Source organism: Neoarius graeffei, chromosome 2 (assembly GCF_027579695.1).
Source record: "Neoarius graeffei isolate fNeoGra1 chromosome 2, fNeoGra1.pri, whole genome shotgun sequence".
NCBI classification, from domain to species: Eukaryota; Metazoa; Chordata; class Actinopteri; order Siluriformes; family Ariidae; genus Neoarius; species Neoarius graeffei.
This window is the reverse complement of record NC_083570.1, coordinates 5,601,692-5,624,196: the sequence shown is the minus strand read 5'-3', so window position 1 is coordinate 5,624,196 and position 22,505 is coordinate 5,601,692. Positions and strand designations below refer to the sequence as shown.

At 41.7% G+C, this 22,505-nt stretch overlaps 2 protein-coding genes across 2 annotated transcripts in view; one reads left to right on the top strand and one right to left on the bottom strand.

Moving 5' to 3' along the window:
* LOC132879309 (tripartite motif-containing protein 16-like) overlaps positions 1-22,505 on the top strand; it is a 279,045-nt gene that overhangs the window by 16,728 nt on the left and 239,812 nt on the right. The gene's annotated exons all lie outside the window — the stretch shown is intronic.
* Positions 1,054-3,489, bottom strand: LOC132871654 (uncharacterized). Its single transcript, XM_060906006.1, has 3 exons — positions 2,307-3,489; positions 2,001-2,099; positions 1,054-1,889 (listed from the first exon to the last, which is right to left on the bottom strand). Exons 1-2 carry the CDS (start codon positions 2,989-2,991, stop codon positions 2,095-2,097), a joined length of 690 nt encoding a protein of 229 aa, XP_060761989.1. The 5' UTR covers positions 2,992-3,489; the 3' UTR covers positions 1,054-1,889; positions 2,001-2,094.

Here is a 22,505-nt window from a genome sequence, read left to right as displayed (position 1 = left end):
CACCTGATCCCATCAAGCTGTCCTTGAGGCATACACTATAGCGCTTTGAGTGCTCGTAGGAGTAGAAAAGTGCCATATAAATGCAGTCCATTTACGATTCATAAAACAATACATCGCAATATGACTTGATAGAATTTTGACTTGTGTCATCTGGATTAATTTTCCTCTAAATTGGTCTAACAAGAATACAATACACACCTCTGGGAATAATAGATATGTTCTGTGTAATGGAAAATCTCTCTTTTTGCAACACTGGATGGATAAAGGTATTTGGTTAATATCTCACCTTATGTATAATCAGGGCAACTGGCTGTTATATGAAAACTTCTGCTCCATTCATAATATTACCTGCAAAAAAGCTGAATTTAATAAAATATGCAAAGCAATTCCTCAACCAAACAACTTGTACAAAACATTGATCCTGAGAGTTTGCCTCCTCCTAACCTTCCAATACTCTACATCATGGAACAAGACTTTCTTAACAAAGAGATACCAAACAAAATCCTACGTAATCATTTGAATAATAATCCGTACCCAATACGTTCAAATAGAAATTCCATCTTTCAGAAGTTCTCTGAAGTACAGGTTGAATGAGATTTATCCATCCAGTAAAATGCTAAGAGTGAGGTTCAATATTGACAGTATTGATAACAACTGTATTTTCTGTGAATCAGATATTGAAACTACGGTCCATCTTTTCTTTCAATGTATTTACACAAAAACATTTTGGGAGGACTTTTTGGACTGGCTTTCTTCTAAAATCCAGCTACAGGACACACTTACCCTGGACAACATAACATTTGGGACAAGTCTGAAGGATTCACAAGTGGACTATGTTATGAATAATTTACTATTGCTCTCGAAATATTTCATTCACTGCTCAAAATGGAAAAAAGTAAAGCCTATTTTCACTGTGTTCAAAAAACATCTTGTAGAAAATTCTCACTGCCTTAAAGTGGATGAAATGCAAAAAAGCAATGTCACTCTTGAATGCATGTGAAAATATTTGAAGACTTTTAATGATAATTATACAACTGTGTGAATGTAAAAAAAAAACCTTTGTGATCCATTGTGGGATACTTTGAGTGCACTGTATAGGGTGTAAATAATCCTCACTAAGGTTTTATAGTGCCCTGTATAGTGAGTAGGGAGCGATTTCAGACACGGGGTTTTTCAAAAGACACGCGCACACTCATTCAAATGCTGACGTAATCAAGCCAGAAGTTTTGTTTGTTTTGATAGCAATCAGGAAAGTTTGAAAAAAGTAGGCAGTAATCGTCATTTCAACTCGTTTGGAAAACAGTTTTCAGAGGGTGTCTGAGGGAGGATCCAAGTTTTCAAAGTGGCGGCACTGACACCTGGCTGACGCTTCACGTTTCGAAGTCTCGCACAAGTCTCGTGAAGATCGCGCGGATAAGCGACGCCTACCGGGGAACAAAACGAACTACGGTCCAAAGGTATAATAGAGCTAGGGTTGCCAACTCCCTGATCCCCAAAAGAGGGACACTTTCAACCCAAATGCAGGACTTTTTTCCCCAGGCTTATCCACACTGCCCCATGACGGAAATCATTACGTTTCCTTATCCAGACCACAATCCTACTAATTTCAGTATAATTTTGGTAAATTAATACTGCACGAGCAAAACTGTATTGTGTTTAAGTAATAGTCAAAATAATCATTAGGCCTACAAGTGTCTCTCAAATTCCTCAAACTCTGAAAAGCTTTAGGCCTAAACCAACCATTGTCATAGTTATTCTATTTGAGGGGCATATCTTGAAGGAAAAGCAAAGACAGAAATGTATGCAAGTTTTTTAAACTATTTATTAAAACTTAAGAGAATATGTTGTTGGTCTGCATTTTTTCAGTATGGCATGGGCCTCCTCTTATCCTGCAATAAATAAGAGAAAGAAAGGATATTTAGATTGAGAAATAGCCTACTGCCATCCCATGAACTTATGTGTAATAAGATGTTTATATGGACATTCAAATGAAGGCTCACCAGTTACTTCTTCCATGGCTATTCCAGATTCCAGCATCTCCTCATCCTTCTGCACAGCCCAAACTATTTACAGAACAGTGGCATGGACATCCTCTTATCCTGCAGTAAATAAGAAAAAACAAAAACCCAAATGATGTTTAGCTTGAGAAATACTGCCACCCCATGAACTTGTGTGTGTGTGTGTGTGTGTTGCATAAACAAGATACATAGACAAATTAAAATTATATTTAGATTGAGAAATACTGCCACCGCAAGTGTGTGGGTTGCATAAATAAGATATATAGACAAATTCAAATGAAGACTCACCAGTAAGGCCTACACCTTCCAGGGATATTTCCTGCTGCTCCTGACCGATTCCAGCATCTTCTTGTCCTTCTGCACTGCCAGGTAGAATTCCTTGCAGGACAAGTGACAGTTCACAGTGACAAGGAGTTTGTTCTTTATAAGTTCTGTGCTGCATCAGTTCCTTATCGCTCGCATACTTGCATGCGTTGTGTGCGACATGGGCAGGGCAGTTAGCTTTTAGAATGCCATCGTTTGCGCTGCCGAGCAATTTGTAGACAGAATGGTGCTTTCCGAAGTTCACATTTGCATTGTCGGCGGCATACGCGGTGATGTTTTTAACATTAAGCCCATAGGTGTCAAGGCAGGCAATAAGAGCCTGGTGTATTCCATTTGCAGTTTCGTCGCTGTCTTCGTAGAAATCCAACAGCTTGGATTGTACACCATCCAACGCGGAGAAATACCTCACACATACTGGAAACATTTTCCTATTTCCCTTGTTCGAGGCATCGCTTTTTGCTTCCCATTCCTTGTTGTAGCTGCAAAGCCTCTTTTTCTGAGCAGGTTCATCCATTTTCACTGACTTGTTCACGAGCAGAGAACCACTGACTGAACTGAACTCAACAACCGTCTCCCATAGCAACGTTTGCATGAGTTTTGGCGCCTTATCACAGTAGCCTATCAAAGATCCCTGTTCAGAATGTGTCATCAATCACCAGTCTGCTACTATTGGACAAAATATCTCATCCATATTTCATCAAAAACTGTGACTGCGATTGGAATACGGGGCGGGAGCTGTTCCTCGCAGGACAAATTAAATTCACCTAAAATTCGGGACGTCCCGGGCACATCGGGACGGTTGGCAACCCTAAATAGAGCAGTCTATCTCCAAAACAGAGATAGGAGTACATTGAAGAGCACCAGTGCAGATTCTAAGGCATTGATTTTGAATAACATCTAATTGTCTTTTCCTAGAAATACATGCAGTATCATAAACTTCCCAACCATAATCAAGACATGATAAAATTCAAGATTAATAGAGAATGATCATTGTTTCTTTGTCAATACCCCACTTGAGATTTACTAACACTCCTGAAGGGTTCACACTTCCTGTCTGCTGCTTCTTCTTCTTTCTTGTGTTGAAAGGCAGCCAGCATCCTTATTATTGCATTGCTGCCACCTTCTGGATCAATTCCTTGCACCATTATGAAGTGTCTTGCAAAAGTATTCATCCCCCTTGGTGTTTGTCCTGTTTTGTCGCATTACAAGCTGGAATTAAAATTACTTTTTTGGGGGGGGTTAGAACCATTTGATTTACACAACATGCCAACCACTTTAAAGGTGAAAATTGTTTTATTGTGCCACAAACAATAATTAAGGTGAAAAAACAGAAATCTGGAGTGTGAATAGGTATTCACCCCCCAAAGTCAATACTTTGTAGAGCCACCTTTTGCTGCAATTACAGCTGCAAGTCTCTTGGGGTATGTCCCTGTTAGCTTAGCACATCTAGCCACTGGGATTTTTGCCCATTCATCAAGGCAAAACTGCTCTAACTCCTTCAAGTTAGATGGGTTGCGTTGGTGTACAGCAATCTTCAAGTAATGCTACAGATTCTCAATTGGTTTGAGGTCTGGGCTTTGATTTGGCCATTCCAAGACATTTAAATGTTTCCCTTTAAACCACTCCAGTGTAGCTTTCACAGAATGTTTAGGATCATTGTCCTGCTGGAACATGAACCTTCATCTCAGTCTCAAACCTCTGGCTGACTCAAACAGGTTTTCCTCCAGAATTGCCCTGTATTTAGTGCCATCCATCTTTCCTTCAGTCCTGACCAGCTTTCCTGTCCCTGCAGATGAAAAATATCCCCACAGTATGATGCTGCCACCACCATGCTTCACTGTAGGAATGGTGTTCTCAGGGTGATGGGTTTGTGCCACACATGGTATTTCCCATGATGGCTATAAAGATCAATTTTAGCCTCATCTGACCAGAGAATGTTCTTCCATGTGTTTGGGGAGTCTGCCACATGCTGTTGGGCAAACTCCAAACATGTTTTTATGATGATTTTTTTCTGTAAGTAATGGTTTTTTTTTCTGGCCACTATTCCATAAAGCCTTGCCCACTCTGTGGAGTGTACGGCTTAAAGTGGTCTTATGGACAGATACTCCCATCTCCACTGTGGATCTTTGCAGCTCCTTTGGTGTTATCTTTGGTGTTTTTGTTGCATCTTGGATTAAAGCCCTCTTTGCCCAGTCTGTGAGTTTTTGTGGTTGGGGCCTTCTCTTGTCAGGTTTGTTGTGGTGCCATATTCTTTCCATTTTGCACTAATGGATTTAATGGTGCGCCGTGGGATATTCAAAGTTTGGGATTTTTTTATGACGCAACCCTGATCTATACTTCTCCCTAACTTTGTATCTGACCTGTTTGGAGGCTTCTTGGTTTTCATGTTGTTTGTTTAGTCGTGTTGCAGAGTCAGGGTCCTTCCAGAACAGGTTGATTTATTTACACAGACATCATGTGACAGATCATGATTGCACTTTGATTGCACACAGGTGGATCTTAATCAACTAATTATGTGACTTATGAAGTGAATTGGTTGGAGCAGCTCTTATTTAGGGGTTCATAGGAAAGGGAATGAATACCTATGCACACTCCAGATTTCTGTTTTTTTCATCTTAATTATTGTTTGTGTCACAATAAAACAACAATTTTCACCTTTAAAGTAGTCGGCATGTTGTGTAAATCAAATGGTGCCAACCCTCCAAAAATCCATTTTAATTCCAGCTTGTAACGCGACAAAAGAGGAAAAACACCAAGGGGGATGAATACTTTTGCAAGACACTTTACAGCAGCTTGCTGACATCCAAAAAATGTCAGTTGTAGGTTTACAGTGATTTTCACCAACACATATTTAAGACACTGTAGTTATTTCCCACAGATTAAATAATCTAAAAATATCCATCCAAAGTGGAGAAAAACCCCGTTGCGTATCAATACAGCGGCTTGCTGACATCCTGACCTCAGTATTAAAAGCTTCTGTCTGAAAATGAGTTCAGCACAGAAACTCCATCACTGGGGGAAACTTTATTCTCCTGTGCTCTTATCTTTTATTCTGCAAAGCTTTGACTGTAATATTTGAATAAAAATCCCAAACTCACAGATAAACCTGGATTTATAAGGTTCTATCTGCGGGCCAATCATCATCCAGGCTGAATATGGGATGAACACGACATCGGCAGCCTGAACCGATCATGTACTGGATGTTCTAATGGAGTTTAAATATTGTTCAATGTTTTACAATCAAATCTCAGGGTTTAGAAACAACTTCAGATTTGAAAAAGTGAATGTGGATTTTACATCTTAGAACACAAGCAGAAAAATCAAATTCATTCCAAAAGTGATGTTTTATTTTTATATAGTGTGACCTGAACAGGTTTAAAATGTTGTTCTGTTCTGGCTTTATTACTGTTTATTAGTTATTTAATGAGACGCTGCTTAATATGAAACAAACACAACTTTATAATGCGGTCATGAGATCATTTTCTTTTTAAATTTGACGAGTTTCTTGTCTGACAGTTAATTTTTAACATTTCCTTTTGAATTATTTTAAATTATTCATCTGTTTTAATTTAAATATTAAAATGAGTGTTTTGTGCAGCTGGATTGTGTTCTAGTGAAACAGACGACTGAGCAACAACGTGGCAACGTGCAGGAATTTTACAGAAAACACTACACACTTTTATTCTGGATCACACAATCTCACAGAACCATAAAACAAGTAGAACCCAAACCCAGCGTATAGAGTCTGAGTGAATGTGGTGTGGACTCTGTGGAGGAGCTTCATCGTGTCAGAGACGCTGTAGAAGGACAGAGTTCCTGCACTGTGATCCACATACACTCCTATTCTGGAGGGTGATGGAACTCTGAGAACTGTCATAATGTTGTTGTGATAGAAAGAGAGAGAAGAAGAAGAAGAAGAAGAAGAACACCACAGACTCCAGGACTGATTGTTGAATCCAAACTCACATTCACCACCCTGTCCTTTCCTGCTGATGTATTTATATGAGACTGATATGGACACACCATCACCGCTCCACTCCACCTCCCAGTAACAGCATCCACACACACTCTCCTTACACAACATCTGAGGCCAGGAATCAAATCTCTCTGGATGATCAGAGTAACGCTGCTCTCTCCCACTGCCTCTCACCGCTCTGTTCTTCTCAGACAGAATGAGGTAACGATGTGCCGTGTTGGGATCCAGAGTCAGATAACAGAAATCAAAAATAAAAGAGAAAAACAAACTGAACAGTGTGAACATGTTGGGTTTAATTCACACAATATATTTACGTGGAGTGTGTGTGTGTGTGTTAGATGTACATTTCAGAAACTCTTCTCTGCTCTGTGGTTCTGGTCCTGAAATGGTCTGAACTGCTGCAGCTGTGGAGAGAAAAATAGAAACATGAGTTTGTGTAAAAGATGGAAAGAGTTTAAAGTGATCCATTCAGTTTATTCATTTTAAATCAGTGTTTTAGTTCAAAGTGTCGGGTGAATAAAGTGTCTGCAGAAAAGAAAGCAGGAGCATCGCTAAGAAATAACACATCATTGTGTTTCTCCAGCAGGAACAGCTCCTCTTACCATGTGGAGGGATTTTGTTGAATTCCTTCTCACAGAGTTTTTCGAGTCTCTTTTTCAGATCTGAGAGAGAATTCCTCACTCCATCAAATGAGAGATGTTGATGGACAGTGATGCTGGATGTGTGAAATGATGCTCTGTTCCACTGAGGAGACCGACGTCTGGAAGCTAAAACCTACAGAAAGCAAATGAAATGTAAAACCCACTTGTGATGTCAGACAGGGACATTTATTGTTCCCTTAATGAGAGGTGTTTTAGAGAGTGTGTGAGGAACAGCTGGCTCTGTAGATCAGACAGTGAGTGTTACCTGGAGGAAATGGATGTGATCGTGTGTGTGTGAAAGCTGCTCCAGCTCAGTGACTCTCCTCTGAAGATCAGCAATCTCCTGCTCCAGTTGCTCCAGGAGTCGTTCAGCTCGACTCAGTTCAGCCTTCTCCTGATCTCTGATCAGCTCCGTCACCTCCCAGCGCTTTTTCTCCATGGAGCTGATCAGCTCAGTAAAGATCCTCTCACTGTCCTCCACTGCTGTCTGTGCACTGAGCTGTTAGGACACACACACACACACACACACACACACACACACACACACACACACACACAAGATGTAAAGCTCCTCTATCATTCCCTCTCTTACTGGGACTGTAAATGACTCGTTGTCCATGTTGTGTGTGTTTCTAGGAGCAGCTCTGTCTCTGCTCACTGCTCACCTTTATAGTGTTCACAGCCTGTTTCAGCTCCTGCACCTTCTTCTGCTTCTCCTGGATTCTCTGCTGGGATTTCATCTGCTCCTCCTTTAACTCACTCTGAGGACAAATAAAATACATTCAGCTTTTTATACAGTACGAGCGAACTGGTTCCATACTAATGTCAGTTCAAAGTACATTCATGTTTCTTAAAGCTGTGAATGTTATGTACTGTGTGAGAGAGAGAGAGAGAGAAACTTTCACTAACTGGTCGAACCAGATTACAACCATCACTGAAGATAAATTTAACACTCTGTTCACCAGAACACAGACAATTTTAATCAGCTTTTACAGAATCCTTCTGATTGATGGATACATTGAACTTAAAGTTCAAATCATATCACTGACTAAAGCACCTGTTTCTAGATGCAAAACTATAATTAAGATGATTTAATTCTGGAAAGATTTCTAGTTCTCACCTGTTTCTCAGCTCTTTCTGCTGCGACTGTGACAGTGTCGTGACCTTTGTGATGATCCATCGTACACAAATAACAGATGCAGGCTTGATCAGTACGACAGTAGATCTCAATCAGCTTGTGATGTTCAGAGCAGATCTTCTCTTGGAGTTTTGCTGAGGCTTCAATTAATGTGTGTTTTTTCAAAGCAGGAACTTCAAGATGAGGTTTCAGATGAGTTTCACAGTAAGAGGCCACACACTTCAGACAGGACTTGACGGCTTTGTGTTTTCTCCCGGTGCAGAAATCACACTCCACATCTCCAGGTCCAGCGTAACAGTGAGCAGGAGAAGCAGCTTGGACTTCAGTCTTCTTCAGTTTCTCCACCACTTCATCCAGCATGTTGTTTCTGCGTAGAACAGGCCTTGTCGTGAAAGTGTCTCTGCACTGAGGACAGCTGTAGACGCCCTTCTGATCCTCCTGATCCCAGCAGCCATTAATACACACCTTACAGAAACTGTGACCACAGGAGATAGCCACCGGATCCTTCAGGAGATCCAGACACACTGGACACATGAACTGGTCCTGAGCTACTGAAATACTGGCCTCCGCCATTTTCCTGAACTCACACACTGAGTGAGAGAGAGAGAGAGAGAGAGAGAGAGAGAGAGAGAGGGGTTAGTTTTTTTTTCTCTGAAATGAGGCGTGACCTCCTGGTCCTGTGTCTGTGAAAGAGAGATAATGTGAGAGGAGGAGCACAAACACAGAGAGGTCATGAACACTCTTCTATTAACCATTTCATCTCCCTTAAGTGCAGAAATATAACCCATGTAGCCGCACTGATTAGGATTAATTTCATGACATTTTATGAATGTTGAAAATGGTTGATTCAGTGGACTCAACTAAAGTTAAATAAATAAATGTAGTGGGAAAAATCATTCAGAAAAATCTGGAAGTCCAACTCTCTTCATTTAAAGGGTTTGAACACAAACACAATCCATCTCTTTTGTTTTCTCCATCACAACACACACTTCTGACCTTCACTAATTCACACATTCCCTCCTCTTTCTTGTTGAATTCAGGAAGAAACTTTCTGTCCAGGAAATGCAGAAGAGAACGTCACGATATTAATGACTCAGCAGCCAGAAAGATAAAGCTTTAGATGATAAAAAGATGTTTTATTGATCATTTAAACAAGTTACAGGAAACTTTTCCTTTTTTATCTGTATATTTTGTGTATAATTGTGTACAACCGTGTTCAGTACAGTTGGCAGAGACATGTTTATCGCTGTCAATCATCTGCTTTGGTTCATTATTCTTCTGAAAAATCCACTTCTGTTGGTTGAATCATTTCTCTGCAGATTTCTGAAAGTTCATGACGCCATTATTGAACACAAGCTCACCAACAGCGCTGTAGGAGAAACAGCCCCAGCCTCCTCCGTGCTTTATAGTACCTTAGTGCAGTTTGATTGGAATTCTTCTCCTGGCTTTCTCCACACAAACACTCGACCACCACATCCATCCAAGTTCAGTTTGGATTCATCTGAAAATAAGATGTTTCTCCAGAAGCTGCTGTGTTTCTGTGTGTTCTTTTGCAGATGTCACCTTTATTTTCTTCTTCTTGAGGCTGATGAATAGTTTCTGCTGCGTTACTCTTCCTCTGTCCCCATGCTCCATGGTTCTGATTTGAATTGTATCTCATCTAGTTGTATCTGTTAATCCTCATTGAGATCAAGACTTGCTGCTGTTTCTCGGCTGCTTTTCTTGATTTTAATCACAATTTTGCTGCCCAAATCAGCTGGTGGTATTTCTGGGGCTGCCTGTATGTTGTCTGTTTTCATTCATGAATCCTTCTTCTTTTATCAAGTTTTGCTGATCAGGTGACTGGAGCGGCTTCTTTCTGCAGCCATGTTATGACTAAAGAGTGGCCTTCTTTATTCATTTAAAGCAGATGTGTATGTAGTCGATTCCCTTCAGGTTCATACAGGTGTCTCGAGCAGAGTACCCACATGGTGGAGCATCACATTAACTATGGATTCACTGGAATGACCAGAATAATATTAAGAGTCCAAATACTTTTGAAAAATGTAATCATGACCAGTGTATCCACAACCGCAAATCAGAAAACATTGGGACAGTAAAGCATTTGCCACTTTATAATGTTGCTGTTCAAGGGCAGACTCGGCCTTTCCTGAATACTGATTTTGTACCAGATCATGACTACAATCACTTGTTGACATCCCCTGTTTAAAATCTGTGGTATCCTAGAAGTAATAGCCGAGAGACAGTAACATTACAGTCTACGTGCTTCCCACTTTATTCTTCTTCTCCAATGCAACACCATACACATGAACATCATGGTGCACTCTAGCACCCTCAGCAGATCAGAAATGCTAATAGGACACAACATTTCCTCCTTTCTTGAAGGAATTACTTCAGTACTGTAAGTCTGTGAAAGTGTCATTTAACTCAGTAAGATCAACTTACAACCTTTATCATTAGAATGGATAACTCATTAACCACAACTGGATTTTATACTAGCAAAGACAATTTCAACATCTCTGTCGAGTAACCCTATCATTATGGGTGATATATTGAAACTTAAAATTATACATAGCATGAAATGAGCTCATTAGTTTATTCGTTATTATAACTCAGAACTTAGAACAGTATCAATGTATATATATTTTTTCACATAACATCAGTATTCGGTATATTGCTCCTGTTCATCTTCCCCTTACAAAGTCTGTTAACCACGGTGGTGGATTTCTGACTCAGAGGTTGTGCCTTGGGTCTGGTTCTTGCTCAGCCTGCACATTCTCAGGCACAGTGAGTCTATCAAGCATAGTATCATTGTCCTCACTGGTGCAAGCTGGAGCCTCCTTTGGGAAGTGCGCCAGCTTTGTGGCATTCCATTTCCGACCATCGCTGAAAAGGTTAGTACTTGGTCCGACTGTCTTCATGAGAGTCAGAGGTTCTGTGTATCTGGATGATCCTTTGTAGACATGTTCAGCTCTCCGGGCTTGTACAGTATCATTCATTTAGAAGGTGGACACTTGCGCCTCTCTTTCTGTCTGTGTACTCCTTCACTGCAAAAAATGATATCTTAGCAAGTGAAAATATCTTGAAAATAGTTAAAACGATCTAGCATTTCTTATTAGAAGAAAACAAGACACCAATTTTGAGATTATTAAACCTAGTTCTAGATTGCAACCAACTTATTCTAGGATGTCTTACCAAGTGTAATTATCTTACTGCACTGGCAGATTATTTCACTTGATTATAGTCTAAATGTTCTCAAATTTATTATGTTTTTCCTTATATTAGGATGGCTAGTTTTTGCAGTGTTTCTCTTTTGTTGATTTTGTCTCACAGTCTCTTTGACTTGTTCATGTGGTGTAATTTTGTGTGAGACAGGAAGGATGTTCAGTTTTGTGTGCATCTTCCTATTTCTCAGCAACTTAAATGGAGTAGCTCCAGTAGTACTGTGCAGTGTAGCACGATAAATCTGTAAGAACTCTGTCACTGCTTGTTTCCATGGCTTGTGCATTCTTTCTGCAGTCTGGAGACACTCTTTCAGCACCTTATTGAATCCTTCAATCTCTCCATTTGCTCTTGGGTAGTAGACACTGGAGTGCAGATGTTTAATCTCTCTCTCAGAAAGTTGACAAATTCATGGGAAGTAAACTAATGTCCATTGACAGAGACCAGGCAGGTAGGGTTTCCTTCATGACTGAACACTGTTGCTAAAAAGCAAATAACCACCTCTGTTATGACTGTAGAAGCAAATACTACTTATGGCCCCTTACTGTAAGAGTCTGTGAAAGTGATGGCGTAACGACAGTCCCATGTGGCATGCTCAAATGGACCAGGTATGTAAATGGACACCAGGCGACACGGTGGTCTAGTGGTTAGGACTGTCGCCTCACATCAAGAAGGTTCTGGGTTTAAGCCCAGTGGCTGACAGGGTCCTTTCTGTGTGGAGTTTGCATGCTCTCCCTGTGTCTGCACGGGTTTCCTCCAGATGCTCCAGTTTCCCCCAAAGTTCAAAGATATGCGGTTAGGTTAACATGGACTTGGGCTGAAGTGCCTTTGAGCAAGGCACCTAACCCCCAACTGCTCCCTGGGCACTGTAGCATAGCAGCCCACTGCTCTAGGTATGTGTCTGTGCTCATTGCTCACTTGTGTGTGTTCACTGCTTCAGATGGGTTAAATGCAGAGGACAAATTTCATTGTGCTTGAGTGTGCTGTCCATGTGACAAATAAAGGGTTCTTCTTCTTTTCCCATGGCCCATCTGGCAATTCCACAGGTGTAAGTGGTGCAGGTGCAATCTTCACTGTTTTGTCATTCTATTGGCATGACACATATGAAGCTATCTTAGATGGTACATATTTGTCCATTTGTGGCCACCAATAAAGCTCTCGCAGTCTCTGCTTAGTGCGCACCACTCCCTGGTGCCCTTCATGTGCCAAGTCTATCACTTTGGAACACAGTGATGTAGGCACAATGAAGCGGTCAGTACCCCTCATGACAAGTGCATTATCTATGGCCAGTTCATCTTGCACATTAAAGTATGAAGCCAGTTAATTTGTCACATTCTTTCTGCATTTTGGCCAATCTTTTTGTATCTGCTGTTGCAACTGAGTCAATTCAGGGCAAGGTTCACATGCAGTGGTAAACTCTGGCAAAAACATGGCATGCAAAGAATCCATAAAGACAGTAGCCCCTATGCCCGGTTCCACTTCACCTTCTTCTGTTGTAGGCAGTGAAAGCCTAGACAGGCAGTCCGCTATCACATTCTGTTTTCCAGGGCGGTAAGCTACATCATATGTAAAGCAAAGTAATTATGCTGACCACCTTGCAATTCGTAGTCCAGCACGGCCAGTACCTTTGGACATAAGCAAGGTAGTAAGTGCTTGGTGAACTACGCGCAGCACAATGTGATGTCCCCATAGATAGTGTCTCCATCTTTCTACTGCCCAAACGCATGCAAGTGTTTCACTTTCAACAGGGGAATACTTTCTTTCAGCAGGAGAGTGTGTCCTGGATGCAAATGCAACAATTCTGTTTGTGTTATCTGGATGAAGTTGGCTAAGTACACCCCCCAGTCCATAATGAGATGCATCAGTACTCATATATGTAGGCAGTGCAGGGTCATATAGTAGTGCTTGAGCAGGGTTCTCAACTATCACTCTCTTAATTTCAGTAAAACTGTACTCAGCCTCAGCAGTCCAGTTGAACTGCTGTTCTGTAGATTCCCTGAGTATTGCGCATAATGGTTCAAGAATGGTAGAAAAATTGGGAAAAAAATTTACTGCACCATGATGCAAGACCCAAGACAGATCGCAGAGAGAATGTGTCATGCAAGGCTGGTGCATTGGCCACAGCTTTGACGTGAGCTTGGTCTGGGTGAAGTCCATCTTTGGATATGGTGTGGCCGAGGAAGCGTAGAGAAGTCTGGTTGAACTTGCATTTCTGAATGTTCAGCTTAAGTCCAGCTTCATTCAAGGCATGCAGCACCCTCTGTAGATTGGCATCATGATGCTGTTGAGTGGTTCCATAGCAAATCACATCATCCAGGAAGGCCTGTACTTCTGGTAGGCCTGTGAGTATGGTTGTCATCATTTTCTGAAAGACTCATGGAGCCAAAGCAAGGCCAAATGGGACACGGCAGAAACAGAAAAGTCCATCATGTGTGATAAATGCAGTTACATCACGGCTGTCTGAATGCAGTAACATTTGATGGTAAGCAGAGGCCAAGTCGATGGTAGAGAAAACTGTGGCTCCTCTCAGTTCATTGAAGTGTGGTAATGGGTTACAGTCACTGACAATGGCTTTGTTAGGTTCCCGGAGGTCAACACACATGCGCAGTTTTCCTCCATCCTTTCTCTGGGTCACAACTATAGAAGAGTCCCATTGAGATGCATCAATGCGTTCTATAACGCCCTTTTCCTGTAGATCTTCAAGCTCATCACTCACAGCCTGCCACACAAAATTTGGAAGCCTTCTGAGTTTTTATTGTACTGGCACAGCATCTGGTTTGAGTTTAATTTTGTGCACAAATCCCTTTGCACAGCCAATCTCCTGTACCTGAATCTTGAGTGCAGTCTGTGGTACTGTAGATGCCCTCTGTACAGTAGGAGGATCATTGGAGCTGGCAGCTATAACAACTTTGGTGTCCTCAACACACATGTGCAGTGCTGCAAATAATTCTAGCCCTAACAGAGCAGTGCCTGACTTTACCACTACGAATGAGCCTGTGGTTGAATGTCCATCATGAGTTACTGTGGCATGCAATACACTCTTTAATGGGTATTTTCTCTCTTGAATATGTGAAAAGGTTTACTGTAGGCTCAGAAAGGTCACATGTAGGAAAGAGGGTCTGGTAAGTGCTCTCTGGATTAATAGAAACAGATGAACCTGTATCTACTATTAGCTCAACATCATGAGGAAGCCCATTTGCATTCACTTGTACAGTGCAGAGAATTTTAGCTTGCACAGTATCAGTCATTTAAAGCACAGTCAGTTCATTTATCACTATCTCATGTACCTCCTTTTGAGCAGACCGGTACGCTTTGGAAAAATGTCCCACTTTTCTGCATGAACTGTCTGTTGATTTGGCAGCAGAGTATGAAGGTTTATTTGCAAGGTGGTTGGTGTATCCACATCAGTAGCAGGAGCGACACCTTGCAGTAGTTTGGGTCATAGCAGGTGCAGTTGGTGAAGCAGGTTTCTTATTGCCATTTTTTCCTAAGCTGTTTACTAATAGCTCTCACTAAGGCAGCAGTAGTAGCAGCAGTAGTGTTTGTAGTAATCATCTCATCTCATTATCTCTAGCCGCTTTATCCTTCTACAGGGTCGCAGGCAAGCTGGAGCCTATCCCAGCTGACTACGGGCAAAAGGCGGGGTACACCCTGGACAAGTCGCCAGGTCATCACAGGGCTGACACATAGACACAGACAACCATTCACACTCACACCTACCATAAATTTAGAGTCACCAGTTAACCTAACCTGCATGTCTTTGGACTGTGGGGGAAACCGGAGCACCTGGAGGAAACCCACGCGGACACGGGGAGAACATGCAAACTCCACACAGAAGGGCCCTCGCCGGCCCCGGGGCCCGAACCCAGGACCTTCTTGCTGTGAGGCGACAGCGCTAACCACTACACCACCGTGCCGCCCCTTGTTTGTAGTACTGTCGGAGGGAATGTCAGCATTCCGTAGCCCAGACTCAATCTGCAGGGCCAGCAAAGTAGCTTTGGCCAGAGTCAGAACCGATTCTAGCAAAAGTCTTGTCTTGTACGCGTGTATTGGCAACACGCTCTATCAGTTGGTCATGAAGCATTTTCTCCCCCATATCACCAAACTCACACAATGCAGCCAGCTCACACAATGAGGCTAGAAATGGATTTATCGACTCATCTTGTCACTGTGCCCTCTGGTGAAATATGTGATGTTCCGCAGACACATATACTTTAGGTACAAAGTGCTTTTTAAGTCCATCCATGGTAGAAGTATATGGAGTACCTGTATTTGGTAATGAGGAAAACGGTCTTTGTCCCTTGGTGCCAAGTGCATGGAGAAGAACAGCACGCTTTCTCTCCTCGGGCCACTTCTCCCTGGTAGCATCGATGACTAACGTAATTCTCGAGCAATTTCAAATGAGTAGGGAAAGAAATAGCAGGTTCACCTGGGCAAGGCACGAACGGTGCAGGTAAAGGCACAGTAATGGCCATCCTTGTTGCCAAAATGTGGTATCCTAGAAGTAATAGCCAAGAGACAGTAACATAAGTTTATGTGCTTCCCACTTTACTTCCCACAAGAAGGATTCTTCTTCTCCTTCTCCAATATAACACAATACACAGGGGTGCACATAACTGGTACGCAGGTACACATGCGCGGCGAAAATGAGAAATGCGTAACGTCACGTGTGTCGCTACAGCGCATTTGCATACCTGACAGTTACCGACATCAGAGATCTTGTCTACACAAAGCTATGTCTAAAAAACAAAAGACATTAAGCAGCTTTTTTGGCGTTTCACCAACACCAAAGAAACGACAAACCGAGCCAGAGCTGAAGAAAAGGTTTTTTTCTGAAAAGTGGCTCCAAGATGTGCAGTGGCTTGATGTTAATGAGGAGCGCACTGAAATGTGGTGCAAGATTTGCCGCTTGCATCTACAGCTAGCAGACAAAACAGGTGCGTTTTATAAGGGCTCAAAGAATTTCAATCATCCTTTATTTGATAAACACGAAAAGAGCAAGGAGCACATGAATGTGGCAAAAGCCATTGCTAATAAACAAGCTAGTCAAGAAGAAATATCCACTCGTCCACTTGCCAAATGGCAAGACAAGCTAAATGAAGAACAACGGCAAGCCCTGTGTAATATTTTTCTTTTTGCCTTTCATAAGGCTAAACACACACAAGTCCCATGTCTTCCTATTCTGAGGATATTACTTTACTGAAGCGGCTCGGTGTGAATGTCAGAGGTGTTTATCACTCACGTGAAGGAGGCACACAGATAATGCAGAGCATCGCACATACTATCAGCGGGGAGTTAAGAGAAAAGTTGCAGTCTGCTGAATTTTGGGGGCTGCTTTTTGATGGATCTGAGGACATCACAAAAACCGAGCAGGAAATTGTTTACATCATGTCTGTGTCCAGCAACGGAGCATTTACGTCAGACTTTCTTGGATTGATTGAACTGGGTGCTGACCGAACCGCGCAGGCTATAACAGATGGACTTGTGAGGCTTTTCCACGATGCAGGCTTGGATGATTGGATAACGAAGTTGGTCGCTGTGTGCACAGACGGGGCTGCTGTTAACGTCGGTACGTACTGTACAACAGTGTTGTGCCAAAACTACGACAACTTGTGGCGGTAGGAAACTCTCTTGTGCATATTCTGTGCACTGCACACACATTGGAGAACTGTGCAAAATCAGCTGATCGCAACGTTCCTTACTGTGAGACATTTAATCGCTCTGTGGTCAAGCTGCTGCAGTTTTATTTACAAAAAGGTGGAGCAAAAAACACTGCAGCACTGAAGAAATTGTGTGAAGAAAATGGCATCTCCTTTGTGAAACTGGGCAAGTTTCATAATATCAGATGGTCTGCATGGAGACATGAAACACTGTTAAAAATATCAAGACTATTGACAGCCATTAAAATGCAACTGGCCACAAGTGATAACAGTGAATTGCAGCATGTCTGCACAGAGCGTTTTCAGTGTTTTCTGGCCAACATGCTTGATATTGGCAACATTTTGAAGACCACATCCATTAGGTTTCAGAAGGAAAAGCTGACCACTGGAGAATATAAGGATGAACTCATGGTGGCTTTTGGACAGTTCACACTTCTGTTTGATAGTGAAGGCCACCACAGCAGCACACAAACTGTTTCTAATGCTGATGCTGACAGAGACAAGTCAAACTTACTCAAGGGATTAATTGAACAGTTTGAAATCAGATTTGATTCCCTCAAGTCATGTGATCATTTCTTAGTATTTGATCCTTCAACATGGCCTCAGGAAATGCAAGAACTCCACCGTTTTGGCAACACAACAGTTTGCAGCATTTTTCAGAAATATGAGGCCACCTTGAAACTTGACAGAGACACCACTGTGAGAGAATGGATGCGCTTAAAGCAGGCAGGACAATGCTTGGGAGCCTTCTCTGTGTATGACTTGATTCAAATAGTAAATACGAGTGGCCCAGATGATTACTCCAACATCAACAAGTTGGTTAAACTGTCCCTTACACTGCCTTTAAGCAGTGCAGCTTGCGAGAGGGGATTCTCACATCTCAACATAATAAAAACCAAGTACAGATCTTGTCTGTCACCTGCTCATCTCTCAGCCTTGATGCACATTCACCTGTCAAAAAAGACCACAGAGACATTTGACCCAAAGCCAGCTGTTGACCTCTGGATGGAGACAGCTGCTTGGAGGCTCAATCAGAGACAGGAAGGTGAATCTTCATCATCCACCACACAGGAAGCTGAAGCAGAGGACAGTGTGTGGGGGGGGACTGAGGACGACAGTGAGGAAGACTGCACTTATTAGGACCACGCGCCGCAGGGGTAAGTACCAAACACTCTCCCCTGGTACTCATCTGAGTAACTCATAAAAAAAGTTATGTGCACCCCTGACAATACACCACAATACACACGTACCTTATGGTGCGTGCTAGCACCCTCAGCAGACCAGTAATTGTAACAGGACACAACAAAATCACATCATTATAGAATTGTTTTACCTTATTACTTGCCCTAAACTGGCCCTGTGCCAAAGTGAGATTCAAAGGGTTTCATGTATTTTCTTTTCTTTTCCCATTTTTTCTGTCCATGAAGTGTATAAAGTTAAATCACATTTTAAAATCAGTACTTCAGATAGAATTGCATAATATGCAAATAAAATCAAGTTACTTGGAGGCTCAGTTTTATAGTGTAGCGCCATATCACTGAAACACACACACACACATAAAACCCAAGCAGCCTATAAACATCAGTTCTGTATTTTCACTCAAAGACACACAAGAGGATTTACAGCAGGACCGTGTCTTACTACAAGCACTAAAAACTACCACATTGTGTTCATTAAGGATGGAAATAAAGCAGAAATATTTCACTGTCATCTGCACTTCAGTGTCATTTGTTCTGCTGAAATATTTTCCTCATTCTGTCAGTTTGGAATTTAGTGAGGAGTGAAAATGAATCGAAATAAATGACTCTTTATTCCCACAAGGGGAGTCGAAACCTGATTTGATTTATTTTGCATTGTTTATTGCTCATTGAAGTCCCACTTTCTCAAGAACAGATTGTTGAGATGGAAATGAAGTTGGGAGATGAATATGTTTGAGGGCAGAGATCCTGAGTCACCTCAATCAGTCATTAGATCTGTCTTTGAGAAGTAGGAGAACCTGGAGAACCAGGAGGAAACCCACATTGACACGGGTCATTTTACCTTTGGGTCATTTTAACATTGTTAACAGACTGAAATGAATCTCCTGAAAGGCAGAAGAAAGAAATCTGCTAGTAGTGTTAACACAAGACTTTATCTAATCCCAGTCAGTGCAGTGTTCAAACCTGAGCATTTTTTAAGGATTTTCCACTAGGAGACCAACTGGTCTGGGCAATACAATCACAGGACCCAGAGTCCATGCGGCTGCACTGCTGCGGCATATTCTGTGATGCAAATTGCCGCATTACGAATCCTCGTTTCAGCCAGCGTAATATCAACATAGTTAATGCAGTGCCAAGTTTTCCTTGTTAAATGTATACTTACATGGTACTTGGTTAATTAATTGTAACTGATTGAACCAAATGATAAGACATAACTTGGTTTAAAATTTGGTCTCCCAGTGAAGCTGGTTTGGCATTGACTCGGAGACCAAATCTGGCCACTGGGAGACCATTTGGTCTCCCAGTAACTATGTTAAAAAATGCTCTGGTTCAAACCCCACCCACCAGAAATATCATTAAAATCAAAGGGAAAGGCAGAGACGAGGCGAGATCATCAACAGGAGATCTATCCAGAATAAACACAGCTCACAACTCAAGAGAGTTACTAACACACTGGAAGGGATCACAGTAACTGAACGGTCCATGTGCATTTTATAACAACAGACAGGAAATGAGTGGAAGAAGTGATTCAAAATATGTGTAAAGGCATCCTCTGGTGGTCTGGAGGAGAAATCTCATCTCATTATCTCGAGCCACTTTATCCTGTTCTACAGCGTTGCAGGCAAGCTGGAGCCTATCCCAGATGACTACGGCGAACGGCGGGGTACACCCTGGACAAGTCGCCAGGTCATCACAGGGCCGACACATAGACACAGACAACCATTCACACTCACATTCACACCTACAGTGGTGCTTGAAAGTTTGTGAACCCTTTAGAATTTTCTATATTTCTGCAGAAATATGACCTAAAACAACATCAGATTTTCACACAAGTCCTCAGAGTAGATAAAGAGAACCCAGTTAAACAAATGAGACAAAAATATTATACTTGCTCATTTATTTATTGAGGAAAATGATCCAATATTACATATCTGTGAGTGGCAAAAGTATGTGAAACTCTAGGATTAGCAGTTACTTTGAAGGTGAAATTAGAGTCAGGTGTTTTCAATCAATGGGATGACAATCAAGTGTGAGTGGGCACCCTGTTTTATCTAAGGAACAGGGATCTATCAAAGTCTGAGCTTCACAACATATGCTTGTGGAAGTGTATCATGGCACGAACAAAGGAGATTTCTGAGGACCTCAGAAAAAGCATTGCTGATGCTCATCAAGCTGGAAAAGGTTACAAAACCATCTCTAAAGAGTTTGGACTCCACCAATCCACAGTCAGACAGATTGTGTACAAATGGAGGAAATTCAAGACCATTGTTACCCTCCCCAGGAGTGGTCGACCAACAAAGATCACTCCAAGAGCAAGGCGTGTAATAGTCGGCAAGGTCACAAAGGACCCCAGGGTAACTTCTAAGCAACTGAAGGCCTCTCTCACATTGACTAATGTTAATGTTCATGAGTCCACCATCAGGAGAACACTGAACAACAATGGTGTGCATGGCAGGGTTGCAAGGAGAAAGCCACTGCTCTCCAAAAAGAACATTGCTGCTCGTCTGCAGTTTGCTAAAGATCACGTGGACAAGCCAGAAGGCTATTGGAAAAATGTTTTGTGGATGGATGAGACCAAAATAGAACGTTTTGCTTTAAATGAGAAGCGTTATGTTTGGAGAAAGGAAAACACTGCATTCCAGCATAAGAACCTTATCCCATCTGTGAAACATGGTGGTGGTAGTATCATGGTTTGGGCCTGTTTTGATGCATCTGGGCCAGGACGGCTTGTCATCATTGATGGAACAATGAATTCTGAATTATACCAGTAAATTCTAAAGGAAAATGTCAGGACATCTGTCCATGAACAGAATCTCAAGAGAAGGTGGGTCATGCAGCTAGACAACGACCATAAGCACACAAGTCGTTCTACCAAAGAATGGTTAAAGAAGAATAAAGTTAATGTTTTGGAATGGCCAAGTCAAAGTCCTGACCTTAATCCAATCAAAATGTTGTGGAAGGACCTGAAGCGAGCAGTTCATGTGAGGAAACCCACCAACATCCCAGAGTTGTAGCTGTTCTGTACGGAGGAATGGGCTAAAATTCCTCCAAGCCGGTGTGCAGGACTGATCAACAGTTACCGGAAACATTTAGTTGCAGTTATTGCTCCACAAGGGGGTCACACCAGATACTGAAAGCAAAGGTTCACATACTTTTGCCACTCACAGATATGTACTATTGAATCATTTTTCTCAATAAATAAATGAGCAAGTATAATATTTTTGTCTCATTTGTTTAACTGGGTTCTCTTTATCTACTCTGAGGACTTGTGTGAAAATCTGATGATGTTTTAGGTCATATTTCTGCAGAAATATAGAAAATTCTAAAGGGTTCACAAACTTTCAAGCACCACTGTACGGTCAATTTAGAGTCACCAGTTAACCTAACCTGCATGTCTTTGGACTGTGGGGGAAACCGGAGCACCTGGAGGAAACCCACGCGGACACCATGGAAACTCCACACAGAAAGGCCCTCGCCGGCCACGGGGCTTGAACACGGACCTTCTTGCTGTGAGGCAACAGCGCTAACCACTACACCACCATGCCACCTCGCTGGAGGAGAAATGTCCAGGTTAAATATTACAGTGTTCATCGACATGTTTCTTTCATTTTTATTTGTGAACACACAGGTCTAAAATAATTTCACTTCAATTATCTGTTACTATAGAAACAAGAACGTATTAGAGCAAGCCCATTAATATAAACCTGCACTACTGTCAGAGCTGCTGTTCTAGAAAATTAATCAACACCTTCTGAAGAACTGCTTTATTTTATTGAAAATGAAAAGGATTTTTATAAAAGAAGTTTTTTCAACAATCGTGTTGAGAATCTAAATCAGGAGTCAGACCACAGACAGATCCAGTTCACAGAGACATATTTATCATCATTATTCACACAGACAATATATGACAACATTAAAAGAGATGTTTTTTGGAGGAAAAAGTCAGTTGTAGGCAGGGCCGGCTCTAGGTCTTTGCTTGCCCTTGGCGAGATTGAGTTTTGGCGCCCCCCCAAGGAAAAAAAACATCTAATAACATCTAAATAACACTTTAATCTAATCACTCTATTCTATTACTATTAAACAATGTACGGTGCATGGACAATAAACAAGAAGTCATTTTTATCTTTTTCATTATTGTTATTATTGTTATCATTATTCACATAAAGTGTCACAAAGTAAAATGACCACACAAATTCAATACATATCTCCATATAATGGGCAAAAACTCTTCCGCACCCTGTTCAAAGTGTAGTGCATGGACAATAAACAAGAAATTGTTTTTAGTTTCTTTTTTGCTATTAAAAGTTGTCATCTCTGAAAAACTAAC

What these genes read in the sequence shown, in the direction of transcription:
- LOC132871654 (XM_060906006.1), bottom strand. Translation starts at nt 2,991, where the DNA reads ATGACACATTCTGAACAGGGATCTTTGATAGGCTACTGTGATAAGGCG.